We start from the raw sequence: 14,388 nt of genomic DNA, 5'->3' as shown, positions 1-14,388 counted from the left end.
CCACATGAAAGGCTGAAGAGTTTAATCGTTAAATTGTTTTTGTTGTTGTGAAATCGATAAGTTTTCTGCATTGAGAAAATGACCTTTGGAGGGTGTGACATACCAGGGTACAATCCAGACTACTGAGCAACTGTGTTCTACAACCCTACCCTGCAACCTTGGGTACTTTACAATACTTTGGTTGAAGCAGTTCTCACCTAGGCCACTCACAAACAGCCGTCCAGCATGCAAGCCACACCCTGCATGTCTGTGCGTAACTGCAGCTGGCCAGCCACACTTGGGTTACACTCTGGCTCTCACCAGCCTTGGTTATACTTCAGGGTGACCCCAACACACCTCCAATCTTAGATTTTCCCCCAGAAATGTATGTCCTGTACTTCCCAGCCCTCTTCTGGACAATACAAATTATATAGTGTGTATTATTTCTTTAATAGAAATAATATGCACACAACTTGCCACCCCAAATGGAGTTTCCCAGACATTTAAATTTAAACACACATGATTAGATAAAACAATAAAACAGCCACAAAGCGAGAGATTTAAAGTGAGTACAAGTAATGAGGCTGTGACAATGCGGTTCTGGCGGAACCCAACTGAGAGTGCCAACTCAGGACAAATTGCTCAAATAGGGCAGTTACAGTCCAAGGCTGGGGGTTTTTCCACCTCTAAGGCAAACCAAACCAGCCAGACTAGGAGGACTTCGGTCTCACCCCACTGGCTAACCGCAAGTCTCACAAGCAATCTCCTTAGACACTCCAGTTTCCCAGTACTCCCACCAGTGCCACTCGTTATGGGGACAAATGGTTATGAAAACCAATACCCCAGTAAAAGAAAAAAGGTTCTCCTGATCCCAAAGGACCAAGCCCCAGACCCAGGTCAATATACAAATCAGGTATTACCCACAAATCACGCTGCTGCCAATCCTTTAGAATCTAAAATCTAAAGGTTTATTCGTAAAAGGAAAAAGATAGAGATGAGGGTTAGGATTGGTTAAATGGAATCCATTACATACAGTAATGGCAAAGTTCTTGGTTCAGGCTTGCAGCAGCGATGGAATAAACTGCAGGTTCAAATCAAGTCTCTGGAATACATCCCCCGCTGGGATGGGTCCTCAGTCCTTTGTTCAAAGCTTCAGCTTGTAGCAAAGTTCCTCCAGAGGTATGAAGCAGGATTGAAGACAAGATGGAGATGAGGCATCAGCCTTATATAGTCTTTTCCAGGTGTAAGAACACCTCTTTGTTCTTACTGTGGAAAATTACAGCAAAATGGAGTCTGGAGTCACATGGGCCAGTCCCTGCATACTTTGCTGAGTTACAAGGCTTATCTGCCTTCTCTCCATGGGTCCATTGTATAGCTGATGGTCCTTAATGGGCCATCAAGCAGGCTAGGCAGAGCTAATCTCAGCTTGTCTGGGATGTCACCCAGAAGCATAGCATAAGTTTGCCATACAGACAGTATAGAGCCAATATTCGCCATACAGACAGTATAGAGCCAATATTCATAACTTCAACTACAAAACTGATACACACATATAGACAGCATAATCATAACCAGTAAACCATAACCTTGTCCTAGACACCCCATTTGACCCCCTTTATACAAGATTTGGGTGCCACTACAGGACCTTGGTTGCAACAATGATCTATACGGTCCCAGTTTATGTCAATAACGTCACAGAAGCATAAAAGTCAGAAATGGTTATAAGAAAATAAAGTTAAAATGCTACTTGTACCTAACTTAAACTATATTAGAGTCAAGCAAAGTTTCTCACCATATGCTTTCAGCTCTCTTATTGACCAAATACCCTAGGTCAGGACCGCTTCTCCCAGAATCCAGTGAATGGTTTCTTTGTCACTTTAGGTCGGGGGTGTGTGTGTGTCTGTGCATACCTGAAGTGTGCCTTGGGGTCTTTGTCCCTCCTTTTTATAGTTTCAGTCCCCCTCTTGGAAAATATTTCCACCTGTGTGCTAGGAGACAAAAAGTCTGTAGGAAAGGATTTCCCTGCTGCTTTTTCCTCATTTATTTGAGCTTCCCTTGTTTCCCTTCCTGCTTGATGACTCTGCTTACTGCTTAAATGCAAATTAATCAGAGCACACATTCCTTTGTTTGAGATACACCTTTTGCCTACCTCAGTTTGGTCCATCTATTAATAACACTATACAATAGAATCTTATAACTTCAGTGTTGCCACACATATTTTATCAGAACAATACTGATCAACACATTGAGTTTTCAAATGATAACTTACAAGGCATACATTGTACAAAGATTATTACAGTAGGTACGCTTGGGGGAATTCTGCGCGTGCGCAGAATTCATATCCCCCGCAGATTTCTTTGCTTCCCTGCAGACAAAAGACTTTTTGACAGGAAGCAAAGGGAAGCTGCAAAAGCAGTTGCACACCACTCCCTAGCTGCACAGGTACATTGTTTCAGGCACCCAGAGCAGCCGGCGGAGAGGTAAATCACTGTAGGGCTGGGAACATCCCAGCCAGTGGCTCCTACCCTGAGCTGGGATCAACTACTAGTCCCGGCTGGGCTGGAGGCAGGGAAGGATGAGATTTCCTCTTCCCCTGCAAGGAAGGGCTGGGGCTGTGTCAGACCCTCCCCCAGGAATCTCAGCATCCTCCCCTGCTTCCTGCCCCCATCGCTCCTCAGCTGCGGGGCGAGGGGTCACTGTAAGGGGAGCTGCTCCCCCATCCACCCAACCCCCATGTATCTGGACCTCCCATACCCAGACATCCCTGCGAACCTTCACCCCATACACCCAGAACCCCCCTAGCCCTCCACACCTGAACCTCAACCCCTGCATCTGGAGGCCCCCATGCACCCAGACCCCCTGCCTCCAGACCCCCACCCCTGCATCCAGACCACCCCCCACTGAGCTCCCTGCACTCAAACCTCCACCCTGACGAGCCCCATCCCACTGTACCATCCTGAGCCCCCACATCCAGACCCCCACACCACTGACCCCCAAATAGCTGCACCCAGACCCTCCCCTCACCAAGCCCCACTCCCAGACCCCTCTGCTGAACCCCAACCACTTTCACCTGGAAGCCCCTGCAGAGTCCCATTGCTCTTACACCTGGCAACCCCCACCCTCCAACGAGCCTCTGTTTGTCTAGATCCCCCCACACATGGACCCCCCACTGAGCTGCCTGCACCCAGATTGTCCCACACAGAATCCTCTCACCCCACACCTGGATTCCCCCACACTGAGCCCCTCTACATTTGGATCCTGCCGCAGAGGGGCAGGGGCCCCAGGGTGTTTCTGGGGCAGGCCCAGGCCTTGTGCTGTGTCAGGCTCGGATGCAGCCTCACCACTGAGTCCGTGTCCTGGGGGTGCTGGTGTGGGGAGGCTGCAGGGTGATCTCCCACCTTCGTAGAACCAGTGGCCTGTGCTCCCTATGCCATGCCAAATAAAACTTGCAGAATTTTAAAATGTGCGCAGAATATTTAATTTTTTGGCGCAGAATGCCCTCAGGAGTAAGTAGTGTATATGGCGTGAATACAGGGGTACATTCTGTTACCATGGGGTAGAACAGAAATGCTATAAATTCCTACTTAAGCATGACAACTTTTTCTGTTTTGCTTATTTTACTATACAGGGAAAGAACTGTATTTTTGAGACTTACTTATGTAAATATATCCATTGTCTTTTTCTCCACAGACTATGCTGACAGCCATATCAATGAGTGCAATAGCAACAAATGGTGTAGTTCCAGGTAATTGTAATTAGTAAATTCCTCACTTCATTCAGAATAGCACATCTGTAATCCATTTTGACTCACATTTCCTCCCTGTAAATACAACTGTAAACATGTGCAAATCTGTATGCTAACTAGAAGATTGTGGTTTAATAAAGGTAGATTTTTTTGTTGCTTTCCATTGAAATTAGATGAGAAGGCAAACTAATGTCCGGACATGTCAAGTGAAGAACTGTATTGTACCTTCTCCAGAACTGCCAACCCCAAGTGTTAAAATATCATGAGCCAGGCCCTCTCTTGCCCCCTCCCCTCCCAAACCCATCAGATTTAAAAAAAAAACCCTCATGATTTTTAAGCCAAAGTACCTGTTTTTTTCCCCTTTCTTTAAGGTATGTTTGGGCCACATTTTCAAACCTTGATCTGCTACCATAAGGGCATGTAATTATTTTAAACGAAAGCTGAGATTCTCCCCATATCACATGCCTCCCAGATTCAGGTTTTTAAGAAACATGGTGACTTGCTAAAATCATGGGTTGGCAACACATGTTTGAAAAACATGTCCTGTTCTGACATAGCCACCATTGCTATGGTCTCACTGCTATTTTTCTAAGGTTTTTTTTCTTCAGATCCCATCAAGTTGAACTTCACAGCAGATTGAGGGACTGATTTAATGAGGAAGAAAAGTAGTTCAGTGTATACAAAATGTGAAATCCAGGAACTTAAAATGTAGCTCATTCTTCAGACTGGTGATATTAGCTAATCTTTCATTGGACACTAAACAGATTTGCACTGCATGTAACTTAGTTCATCTGTGTTGTAGCCCTTCATTTACCCAGTTTGTCTGTGCATATGACTGTTTCTCTTATCCGAAGAGGATAAGAATATGATTTGTTTTTGAGTCTAACAAATTTGTATAGAATGGGAAATTGCAAAATAGAATAAGAATAGATTAAATACCATAAGCACCCTCAGGATTTCGGTCACTGTAAATTACTAGCACCCACTTGTGCATTTGTCCCCAAATGTAAAAGATTTAAATACATTTCTGGGGAGGAAACCTGGATTGAGCCAAGATACAAGGCTTGATTTAATAGCCTGTATTTCTGCTGAATGCTGCCTAGGCAACTGAGAGCTATCTTTGTTTAGTTTGCTGTTGTGGAAACAAAGGTATTTCTGGTAAAGATCTGAAAAAAGCTGGATATGCAATTTATAACTTTGTATGCATGTCCTGGATTTTTTAAAATGTCGCATTCGTAATATAAAATATTCTGGAAAATACCACCTCCCTTTTCTATCTTGTAGCTGGTGGCTCCTATTTCATGATCTCAAGGTCCCTAGGTCCAGAGTTCGGTGGAGCTGTTGGACTGTGCTTTTACTTGGGAACAACATTTGCAGGAGCTATGTACATACTTGGTGCCATTGAGATTTTATTGGTGAGTAGTAATGCTTATGTGGCAAGTCACATGTAGAAACTACTGCAGAATTCCTGCCTCATAGGGATCGAATTATTCTCATTTTGAAGAGGCATAGAGGATGAAGGCTTACATTTTCAAACGTGATTATTGGGTGCTACTTTTATTCTTTTCTAGGGGCCTGACTTTCAGAAAATGCAGTGTCCATCCTCTGGAAGCCAGGGCCCTTGAAGGTGTCTCATTTTGGTATCAAAAAACAGAGACTCCCCAAATCACTATTCACATTTGAAAATGTAGGTTGAAGTGTGACTTATTTCAAGCCACCCAGTGAGTCAGTGGTATAGCTAAGGCTAGTTAATTGTATTATGGAGGTAAAACTACAAAACTGCCCGTATCGATTGACTATTCTACAGGGTGAAGAACCCTAGCTCAATGTATTTTGCAAATAGAGAATTGATTTACATTGAAATAAATGTTCTGGTATGTAACGCTTATTTAAAATTGAAACATGCAATAAGTGAAAGTATATTTGAAACTCTTGTTGTCTTACTGCAGCCCTTTAGCTAACTTTTTGTTTTCTATTTCAGACATACATTGCACCACAAGCAGCAATTTTTCATTCCACTGGTGCCCATGATACATCTAGTGCTACACTGAACAACATGCGAGTTTATGGAACCATATTCCTCACCTTTATGGCTGTGGTAGTTTTTGTAGGAGTGAAATATGTTAACAAATTTGCTTCTCTCTTCTTGGCCTGTGTAATAATATCCATATTGTCCATTTATGCTGGTGCTATCAAGTCCATCTTCGATCCCCCTGCATTTCCGTAAGTAATCTTGCTCACTGGGTATGTCAACCTGCAAGTCAGAAATATCTTCAGTTGCCATTTGGAAGCACTGATTCAATGGAAGTTATTTTAAAGTTACCCAGCAAATATGGCAGCACTTACGTGCTATAAAAATTGTTTACTTTATGAATGTTAAATTTTATGTTGCAGTGAGCATAGTTCGATAAACCCATGGAACAAAGCTCCTTAGCCTAAAATAAACACATTGTTAACCTTTCCCATCTTTAGCCAGATCCACTAGGTTTGGGTCTTCTGCACAGATAGAGGAAGATGGATGGAAGTTGAGGCTTTTCAACCGGTTCCCCCTCATGCAGAAAGAGAGAACCAGATACTCTAGATACAACATAAACTTTCCTCACATGGCATCAGTTCATTTTGTGATGCAAAGTTGCTTTAGTTCTGAGCCAGAGTACAGTTGACTTAGTCCTTTTTGTTTTAAATTCAGTGCAGGCTCATGCTGTACAAGGGAATGCAGAGCACAGGCAACGGTAGCAGGGGATTATGCAGTGCAGTTAGGGTAGCTTAATCTGACAAATTATTCACTTGACAAAAGTAGCGTAATGCTAAATGAGTAGCCACAACCTCCACAGGCCCCCACTATGCATGTAGAGCCCAGTCTGCACCATTGCAGTGAAGAGTGGGAGTTTTACCATTGACTTCAATGGAAATAAATAAAAACCAAAAACCAAACTCGCATACAAATGATCAGGAATAAATTAAAATACGGTGTTTCTCTCTCCCTGTAGCTTTCTCTTATTTAGTGAATGCTTCCCTCTGCTTGCCTACTCATGCTGGCACGATGTGGGTCTGGAAAGGATCTTGAGTCAAGAGGCAGGACTAAATAAACCTAGGCCATCCCCTGACAGATATTTGTCCAATCTGTTATTAAATACCTTCAGTTAGGGGGATTCCACAATCTTCGCTGGAAGCCTATTCCAGAACTAAACTATCTTTATAGTTAGAAAGTTTCTCCTAACATCTATCCTAAATCTTCCTTGTTGGAGACTGTCATCAGCACCCGGCCCTTCCCCCCAAGCCTTCTTTTCCCGAGATTAAACATGACCATTTTAAAAATCATTGCCTCATAGATCATGCTTTCTAAACCTTTTATTATTTTTGTTGCTCTTCTCTGGACTCTCTCCAATTTGTTCATATCTCGTCTAAAGTATGGCACCCAAAACTGGACACAGTACCCCAGTGCCAAATAGAGTGGGACAGTTACCTCCATGTCTTACATATGACATTCCTGTTTAATACAACCCAGAATTGTATTAGACTTTTTAGAAACTGTATCAGATTGTTGGCTCATTTTCAATTTGTGATCCACCAGGTCCTTGTCAGCAGTACAACTGCCTAGCCAGTTATTCCCCCTTTTGTACTTGTGTATTTGATTTTTCCTTGCTAGGTATAGTACTTCACACTTATCTTTACTGAATTTCAACTTGTTGATTTCAGACCAATTCTCCAATTTGTCAAGGTCATTTTGAATTCTAGTCCTGTCCTCCAAAGTGCTTGCAACCCTTTCCAGCTTGGTGTCATCTGCAAATTTTATAAGCATACTTTCCACTCCGTTGTCCAAGTAATTAATGAATATATTGAATAGTACCGGATCCAGGACGAACCCCCGTGGGACCCTATTATATATACACTCCCCCTTTTCTCCCCTGCCCCCCGCCAGTTTGACAATGAACCATTGGTAACTACTCTAAGTACAGTCTTTCAGTCACTCATGCATAAAAGTAGAGCAAAAATGTTGGCTAATATCTTTTTTGTCATGGATTACAGCCACACTGAAACTTCCTGAATTTCTCTTCTCTCCACTCCCAACAAACCAGCTGGAGAAACATAGCAGTGACCCCCTATTCACACTGGTGATCTAGGTTTGGTCAGCCTGTACCTCATATGGCCCCATTAGTTTATTATATGAGCACTTCACAATCTTTCATGTATTTATCCTTAGAGCACCCCAGTGAGATAGAGAAGTGCTATTGTCCCCATTTTATAGAGAACTGAGGCACAGAGCGACTAAGAGACTTGCCCAAGGACACAAAGGGGGTCTGTGGCAGAGGAGGAAATTGGACCCCAAATCGAAGGCTTGTGCTCTATAATCCTTTCCCTCCATCTGTTCTTCATCCCACTCATGGGGGAAGGGGCATTAGGTGGCACATACCCTTCAGATGCTGCTGATCTTCAGAACTGCCAGCCCCACTTGTAGGCAAAATATCCCGAGCTGCACCCTGGAAGTGGGACACCGAGGGGAAGTGGAGAGAGAAATAATTACATGTTTGTTTTAATATTCAAAATATTGAATATTAAAACACAACAATGTCAACATACACGCTCATGGTTCTGCTTCCCAGGAAAGTCTCAAATCTGGAACAAGTTATTATGAAGGAGAACCACTTTAAAATCCCAGTGTATGAAAAGGGAAAAGCTACGCTTTCCAAATAACATCTGATGTGAGTAACCATCTTTGCTTAGTATGTACTTCTAAATGACTCTCTCATTCCCCTTCCAGGATTTGCATGCTGGGCAACAGGACCCTGACGAGAGGTCATTTTGATGTTTGTGCCAAAACAACAATTGTGGGCAATATGACTGTGGCCACCAAGCTCTGGGAACTCTTCTGCCATAGTTCTAACTTAACCACCGATAACTGTGACAAGTATTTTCTGCTCAACAACGTTACGGAGATAGCAGGTATTCCTGGAGCTGCAAGTGGCATTTTAAAAGGTATGGTACAAAACACTGTTGGATCAAAGGAAATCCTCTTGTTAAGAGGCATGCAGAGCAGTTCAGGTGGATTGAGCTGTTCTATGCTAGTAGAGAAAAAGTACTGAAGAAATCTAATTACAGTTAAGAAAACCCTTTCGAAGAAAACTGTTAGAATACTTTAAAGAGTAGATGGTGTTAATCGTTTTTCTAGATAAGAGGCTTAGTCTCAGTTCTACAAAATTGACTGAATGAGACTGATATTTGCAATAGAAACTCAACTACATTAATATTGTAGGGCGAATTAACCTGGGCATACTATATAACTCTTCAAAACCAGGCTAAAATGTCTGGGTTGGAGAGCAGTGGTAGGATGTTACATACTCCGATTTATAACATAGTAGATTCTAGCTGGAAGAAGCATAGAAGTGTGTGCATGGAGGTGATTTATCTGTGTCCTTGCTCTCTACAAACCTACTGCAAAGCTACATATATAATACTACAAAATGCTCACTCTAAACAAGAATTACAGGGAACATTTTCTGTGTGCAGGTGATGTGTATATGTTCATAAAGTTCCTATTTAACAAGGAAGTTTAGCAGACATATTCACTGCTTATTCCATGCATTGTCGAAACATTAGTTAAATGCAAATCCATGCAGTCATAATACTTCCACTTCCTAAAGAATAAAATAACTTCCATCCAGATATCTGGTTAGGGTTACCGCTTTAGGTTTTTTCAGTTACTATGTATATGTATACTCTTTCATTTAATATACCTAATTTATGTGGCAATGCTAAACTTATGTTGCTTTGTTAGAGCAAGTCTATTTAAGTGGTACGTTAGAATGATATAACATCAGTTCATTAACTTCATAGAATCAAAAAATGTTGCATAAACCTTCCCAGGCAGTTGATTTGTGAGGTGATAATCCAAACATGTTTGTTGCGCTTGTGAAAAGTTTGCATGAAAATACGATGGAAACCTTTTCTGTTTTGGAAGTTTTGTGTGTTTAGTTTTGTAGCTGTAGTAACCCACTAAGTTTCACTCCAGTCTGTTATTGCTTTGAGTAGCTCATTAAGAGTTCAGTAAGTTAGGTTTGGGTGAGCCTGTATTTACTGCTCTCTTTTTGTGGTGGTAACACCCCTTTTCTGCCCTCTTCCTGCCCCCCAGATAATCTGTGGAGCAATTATATGGAGAAAGGAGAGATACTGGAAAAAGCTGATCATCCATCAGTTGATGTATCAGGGTTGAAAAGCAACCTTCACCTTTATGTGTTTGCGGATATAGCCACTTCCTTCACAGTACTAGTTGGCATCTTCTTCCCTTCAGTGACTGGTGAATACTGGGAAAGGGTTTGTGGGATTTTTAATTAACTTTCTTTGATCTCTTGTGGTATTTTCTTAAACTGAAATCTATGTTTAGGTATCATGGCTGGTTCAAACAGATCAGGAGACCTCAAAGATGCGCAAAAATCTATTCCCGTCGGAACAATTCTGGCTATTGTCACCACGTCACTCGTCTGTATCCTTTAAAAGTAGAATAGAATTCTAGCACATTGTGACTCAATTGAATTTTATTATTATTTGTGCTCCTGGTTCATTGTACTGTTTTCAGTTGATATAAATACCCCTGCAATTGTCATATGTCAGTGAAAGAACATAAACACTGGTTCAATTGAGAGTATGTAACTTCCTCCCCTCTCTATCTCTTTGCTTTCTGGCTGCTGTTACTTGCTCCTTTAAGAAAGCTGACTAGCAGTCAGTGGTATCTTGGGCTGGCAGAATGCAGAGATCCATTAAAAACACTGCCAGCTGGTAAGGTGGGGAAAGACCTTAAATACAGGAATTTCTAGATCACAGTACCTTTTTAAACAAATAGGTTTTTAATTTTGAGTAAAGGGAGAGCACTGTGTGCTGTCTAAGAATTTGAAAGCGAAATGTGTAAAAGGGAACACAAGGAGCATCAAAGTAGCCAGAGACGGCAAGATGTAGTAGCTAGATTGTTAAATTAGAAATGGAATTGGGGTGGGGACGGAAAGTTGGAATAAAAGGAATCAGTGTAGACCAGACCACTCTAAAATTAGCTGCTGATATCCTGCTAATAAGCTCTTCTGCAAACTACATGTGAACCAGGAAATGAACCTGTCTTCTGACACTTCAGCCAAACTGCAGATCAGGACTGAGCCCTTTGTCATCAAAAGGACATTGTACTCCATGTCATACTCCTTCTGTCTTCCAGAGAGCTTCCGTGTGGTACTTCTGGAGCTGACCTTTTTTGTTCCAGAAGTTGTTGCTTGTACGTTGATGTAGCGGGACAGTCTGGTGACCAGCTGGCCTAGTGCTCAGGCAGTGGCCTTACAGTTTTTGACGGCGTAGTCATTCAGAGGACGTCCCGGCCAGATTGTATGCAGCGGGCTGCTTTTACAGGGGAGCATGGAGGCAAGGTAGGGCGACCCGGGCCCACTCCACCTGATCTCCATCCAGGACCCTCGGGGTTTGTCATAGTGTCTAGATCAGTAATTGATCTCCCCAAGTTACACTTTCGCTGGGTCACTTCCTACCAGACTGGAGCTCTTCTGTTTGGGGCATGGTTGCTGGCTTACTCTACTTGGTCTGTTAACGTCTGGTTCAAAGCAGTCTCTTTTAAGGCTTTCAGCTCCCACCAGGGAGTTTTGAAATGTAAAACAAATTTTATTAAAAACATTAACCATGTCTCTTTAATCCAGTCTTTCTTAAATTTGAATTTTGGAACAACAATTTAATCATATTTGTCTCTTAACTATTAAAGATTGGTACATTGGGTGGTATTAACAACTCACTGACCCGCATACCTCGAGTGATCATGATATCTGATTATACAGAGGATACCACTGCATCATAATCATTTGCACAGGGGTAAACATTGAGCTTTAATGATGTTCAATATAATTGCATTGATTCATCATGTCTAAATAAAATTACCTTCCTTAATGTACTCTATACTCAAGATTTCAGCAGTGTATTACTATTTGGAGCCTGCATAGAGGGCGTTGTACTTAGAGACAAGTAAGTAATGATGAAATATTTTACCTATAACATGGTAGGGGAGGTTGTGCCCTGCCTTTGGCCAATGAATATTTTAGTCTTTGCCTTCACCTCCACACCTGACTAAAGCTGCCTCTTAGGCATATCTGCATTCAAAATGTAAAGGATACTTTGGAAGAATGGGTTCTACATTTCCCTCTGCTTTGTGTGTCTGCTCCCTCCAAACACTAGTAGTGTAGGGTCTTCAGAAGAACATTTTATCCATTTTGCCTCGCATCACGGGTTGCCTTTTGAGTTCCAAGGGGTACTAGGTCCAGAGATCGATTTCTTGTCATTACAGTTGACTTTCTAGAAAATCAAAAACCCGCTGATGTTATCTGAACACTGAACTTCCCCTTTGCTCCCCTGTTCTCCCTTTCTGCCTCCTTACTAGACCTGGTGAAATTTTTCCTTGCAAATAAATTATGTGATGAATTCAGCCCTTTTTTCCTCCTGAGAAACTATTTTTTGATTTCTGCAAATGTATTGACTATTTGTGAGAATTTGTCTAATAGTATAGATAGTCTTGGGCCAATGTGATCTTAGCAGATAGTTGTTAAAATGAATAGTTTGCTCTCTGTTACTCGTGGGCAGTGTGGGCACAAGTTGGAGGATAATATTTTTTATAGTTTGGTTGAATGGCTGAAACTTTTTAATACAGAATGACTGCTCATTAAAATAGTGTATGATCGTGTCTGCTCACTTGTGGTCTTGCGCACATATGGGTATTTACATGAAGGATTGCTGTTTCCCTTAAATGCTTGTGACCAAAATCCCACTTGTGAATTAAGAATAAAAAGGGGATGTGAACATGGTCAAATCCAAGCAGCCATTTATAATTAGAAACATGTTGCCACATTTGACGATCATGTTTCTTACCCTCAGGTTCTTAACCCTGTAAATCAAGTAATGATAGTTATGCTAATGCTGGACTCTACAAACAGCATTTCTGAAAGCTCCCATGAAGATCTTCTCTCAGGGGACAAGCAGGGAACTGCTTGTTAATAAAGTCTGGCATAAGGCTACAATCTGGTTGAAAAGGTCCATCATCACTGAAGCTTTTTGTATGAGTCTGAAATTGTACAACCAATTTCCATACTTAATGGTGGTTATTTCATGCTAAAAAACATAGGGCAGAAAAACGTAGGTGTCACTGGTTGTTTAAATAAACAGGAGAGCTCGGTTTCAATGTACTAAGGATGGCTTCTCACCAGATAAACAGAAACGAGTACTTGGTTAACAAGGCAATAGAAGTGTTATAAATAACTTAAGACTGAAGTGAGTTTTCAGATGCCTGTCCTTGGAAAATGGGTGCAACCTTCTTTTCAGTAGTGGTTAGCTTGCTGTAGGAGGTCGCTTGGGCTATTGATTCAGATTTTTTCCTATATTGCAGTTTTTTGTTCAAGAAGTTGCTGGAAATTTTGGTTTAAATAAAATCTAACATACTTCTTGTTGGCTTACATTTGAATAAGACAGACTCTGTCAAAGTGAAATATAAGACTGGCTAACCTTTCTTTATCCTACAGGTATGGTGATGCAGTGAACAAGAACTTAGTGGTGGGCACGCTTTCTTGGCCCTCACCTTGGGTCATTGTGATAGGCTCATTCTTCTCTACCTGTGGAGCAGGCTTACAGAGCCTCACTGGAGCCCCACGGCTACTGCAAGCTATAGCAAAGGACAACATTATTCCTTTCCTATGGGTTTGTAAATATTAAATAACGTTCATTGTGCTGTACGCAGCATACACGAACCCCATGGCCTAGCCAGTGGGGTAAAGTTATGTTCCTGGAGACAGGCAGAAGGAAATTGGAATATGTAGATGTAGTTGGCAGATATCAGAAACCTGATCGCTGAGTTGCAGGCTGGTTATGCAGAAATCAGGCCACTAAGCTTCAAGCTCCCAGTCCCTGCTCGCAAGCCTACCAGCCCCACTACTAACCCTGCCTACACTTTGATCTGGTGCTAGGAGGAGTGGAGCAAATGTAACTGCTGAGATTCCTCCAGGCCCTCTCGCTATGGGATATTTGGACCTTGAGAGTGAGGCTGGTTTACACTGGGGGCGGGGAGGATTGATCTAAATTATGCAACTTCAGCTACGTGAATAACTTAGCTGAAGTCGATGTACTTAGATCTACTTACCACGGTGTCTTCACTGTGGTAAGTCGACGGCTGACGCTGTCCCGTCAACTCCGCCTGCGCCTCTCGCCCTGGTGGAGTACCGGAGTCGACGGGAGAGTGCTCGGCAGTCAATTTATCGTGTCTAGACTAGACACGATAAATTGACCCCTGCTGGATCGACTGCTGCCCGTCGATCCAGCGGGTAATGGAGACAAGCCCTCAGTGGTCAGCTCTCACCCTTCTTTGCTGTTTCTGCCAGAGTAGGGCCCCAGTCAGGTTTCATATGTTGAAGCAGAAGCCATACCTTCACTTTTTAGTTGCTGTCTACTGCTTGCAGACCACTACTGCCTCTTCTCCGACTAGCTTCTTGCTTAATCTTGTCAAAAGCAAGGTAAGGCTCTTCTTCCTAGAAACAGAAGAAAGGAAGATTGGACAAGGATTCCCCACTCTTAAACTAGATTTTAAAGTGAGGGTCTGTGTTTAAAATAAAAAAAAGGCAGGTGTGGATTGAAGGGAGGATTTG

General features: G+C 42.3%; 1 protein-coding gene across 1 annotated transcript in view; it reads left to right on the top strand.

Annotated features, from left to right (window-relative positions):
• Positions 1-14,388, top strand: part of SLC12A4 (solute carrier family 12 member 4) — an 83,213-nt gene that overhangs the window by 51,388 nt on the left and 17,437 nt on the right. Inside the window, exons 5-12 of the mRNA XM_054048681.1 lie at positions 3,670-3,724; positions 5,009-5,139; positions 5,706-5,947; positions 8,487-8,701; positions 9,855-10,019; positions 10,107-10,205; positions 11,671-11,728; positions 13,273-13,447. Of these exons, the coding sequence (XP_053904656.1) occupies positions 3,670-3,724; positions 5,009-5,139; positions 5,706-5,947; positions 8,487-8,701; positions 9,855-10,019; positions 10,107-10,205; positions 11,671-11,728; positions 13,273-13,447 (1,140 nt within the window). The remainder of the gene's footprint in view (positions 1-3,669; positions 3,725-5,008; positions 5,140-5,705; positions 5,948-8,486; positions 8,702-9,854; positions 10,020-10,106; positions 10,206-11,670; positions 11,729-13,272; positions 13,448-14,388) is intronic.

The sequence above is a fragment of the Malaclemys terrapin genome, chromosome 14 (assembly GCF_027887155.1).
Source record: "Malaclemys terrapin pileata isolate rMalTer1 chromosome 14, rMalTer1.hap1, whole genome shotgun sequence".
In the NCBI taxonomy this organism is placed as follows: Eukaryota; Metazoa; Chordata; order Testudines; family Emydidae; genus Malaclemys; species Malaclemys terrapin.
Note: the sequence above shows the minus strand (reverse complement) of the source record. Positions and strands in the feature narration are given on the sequence as shown.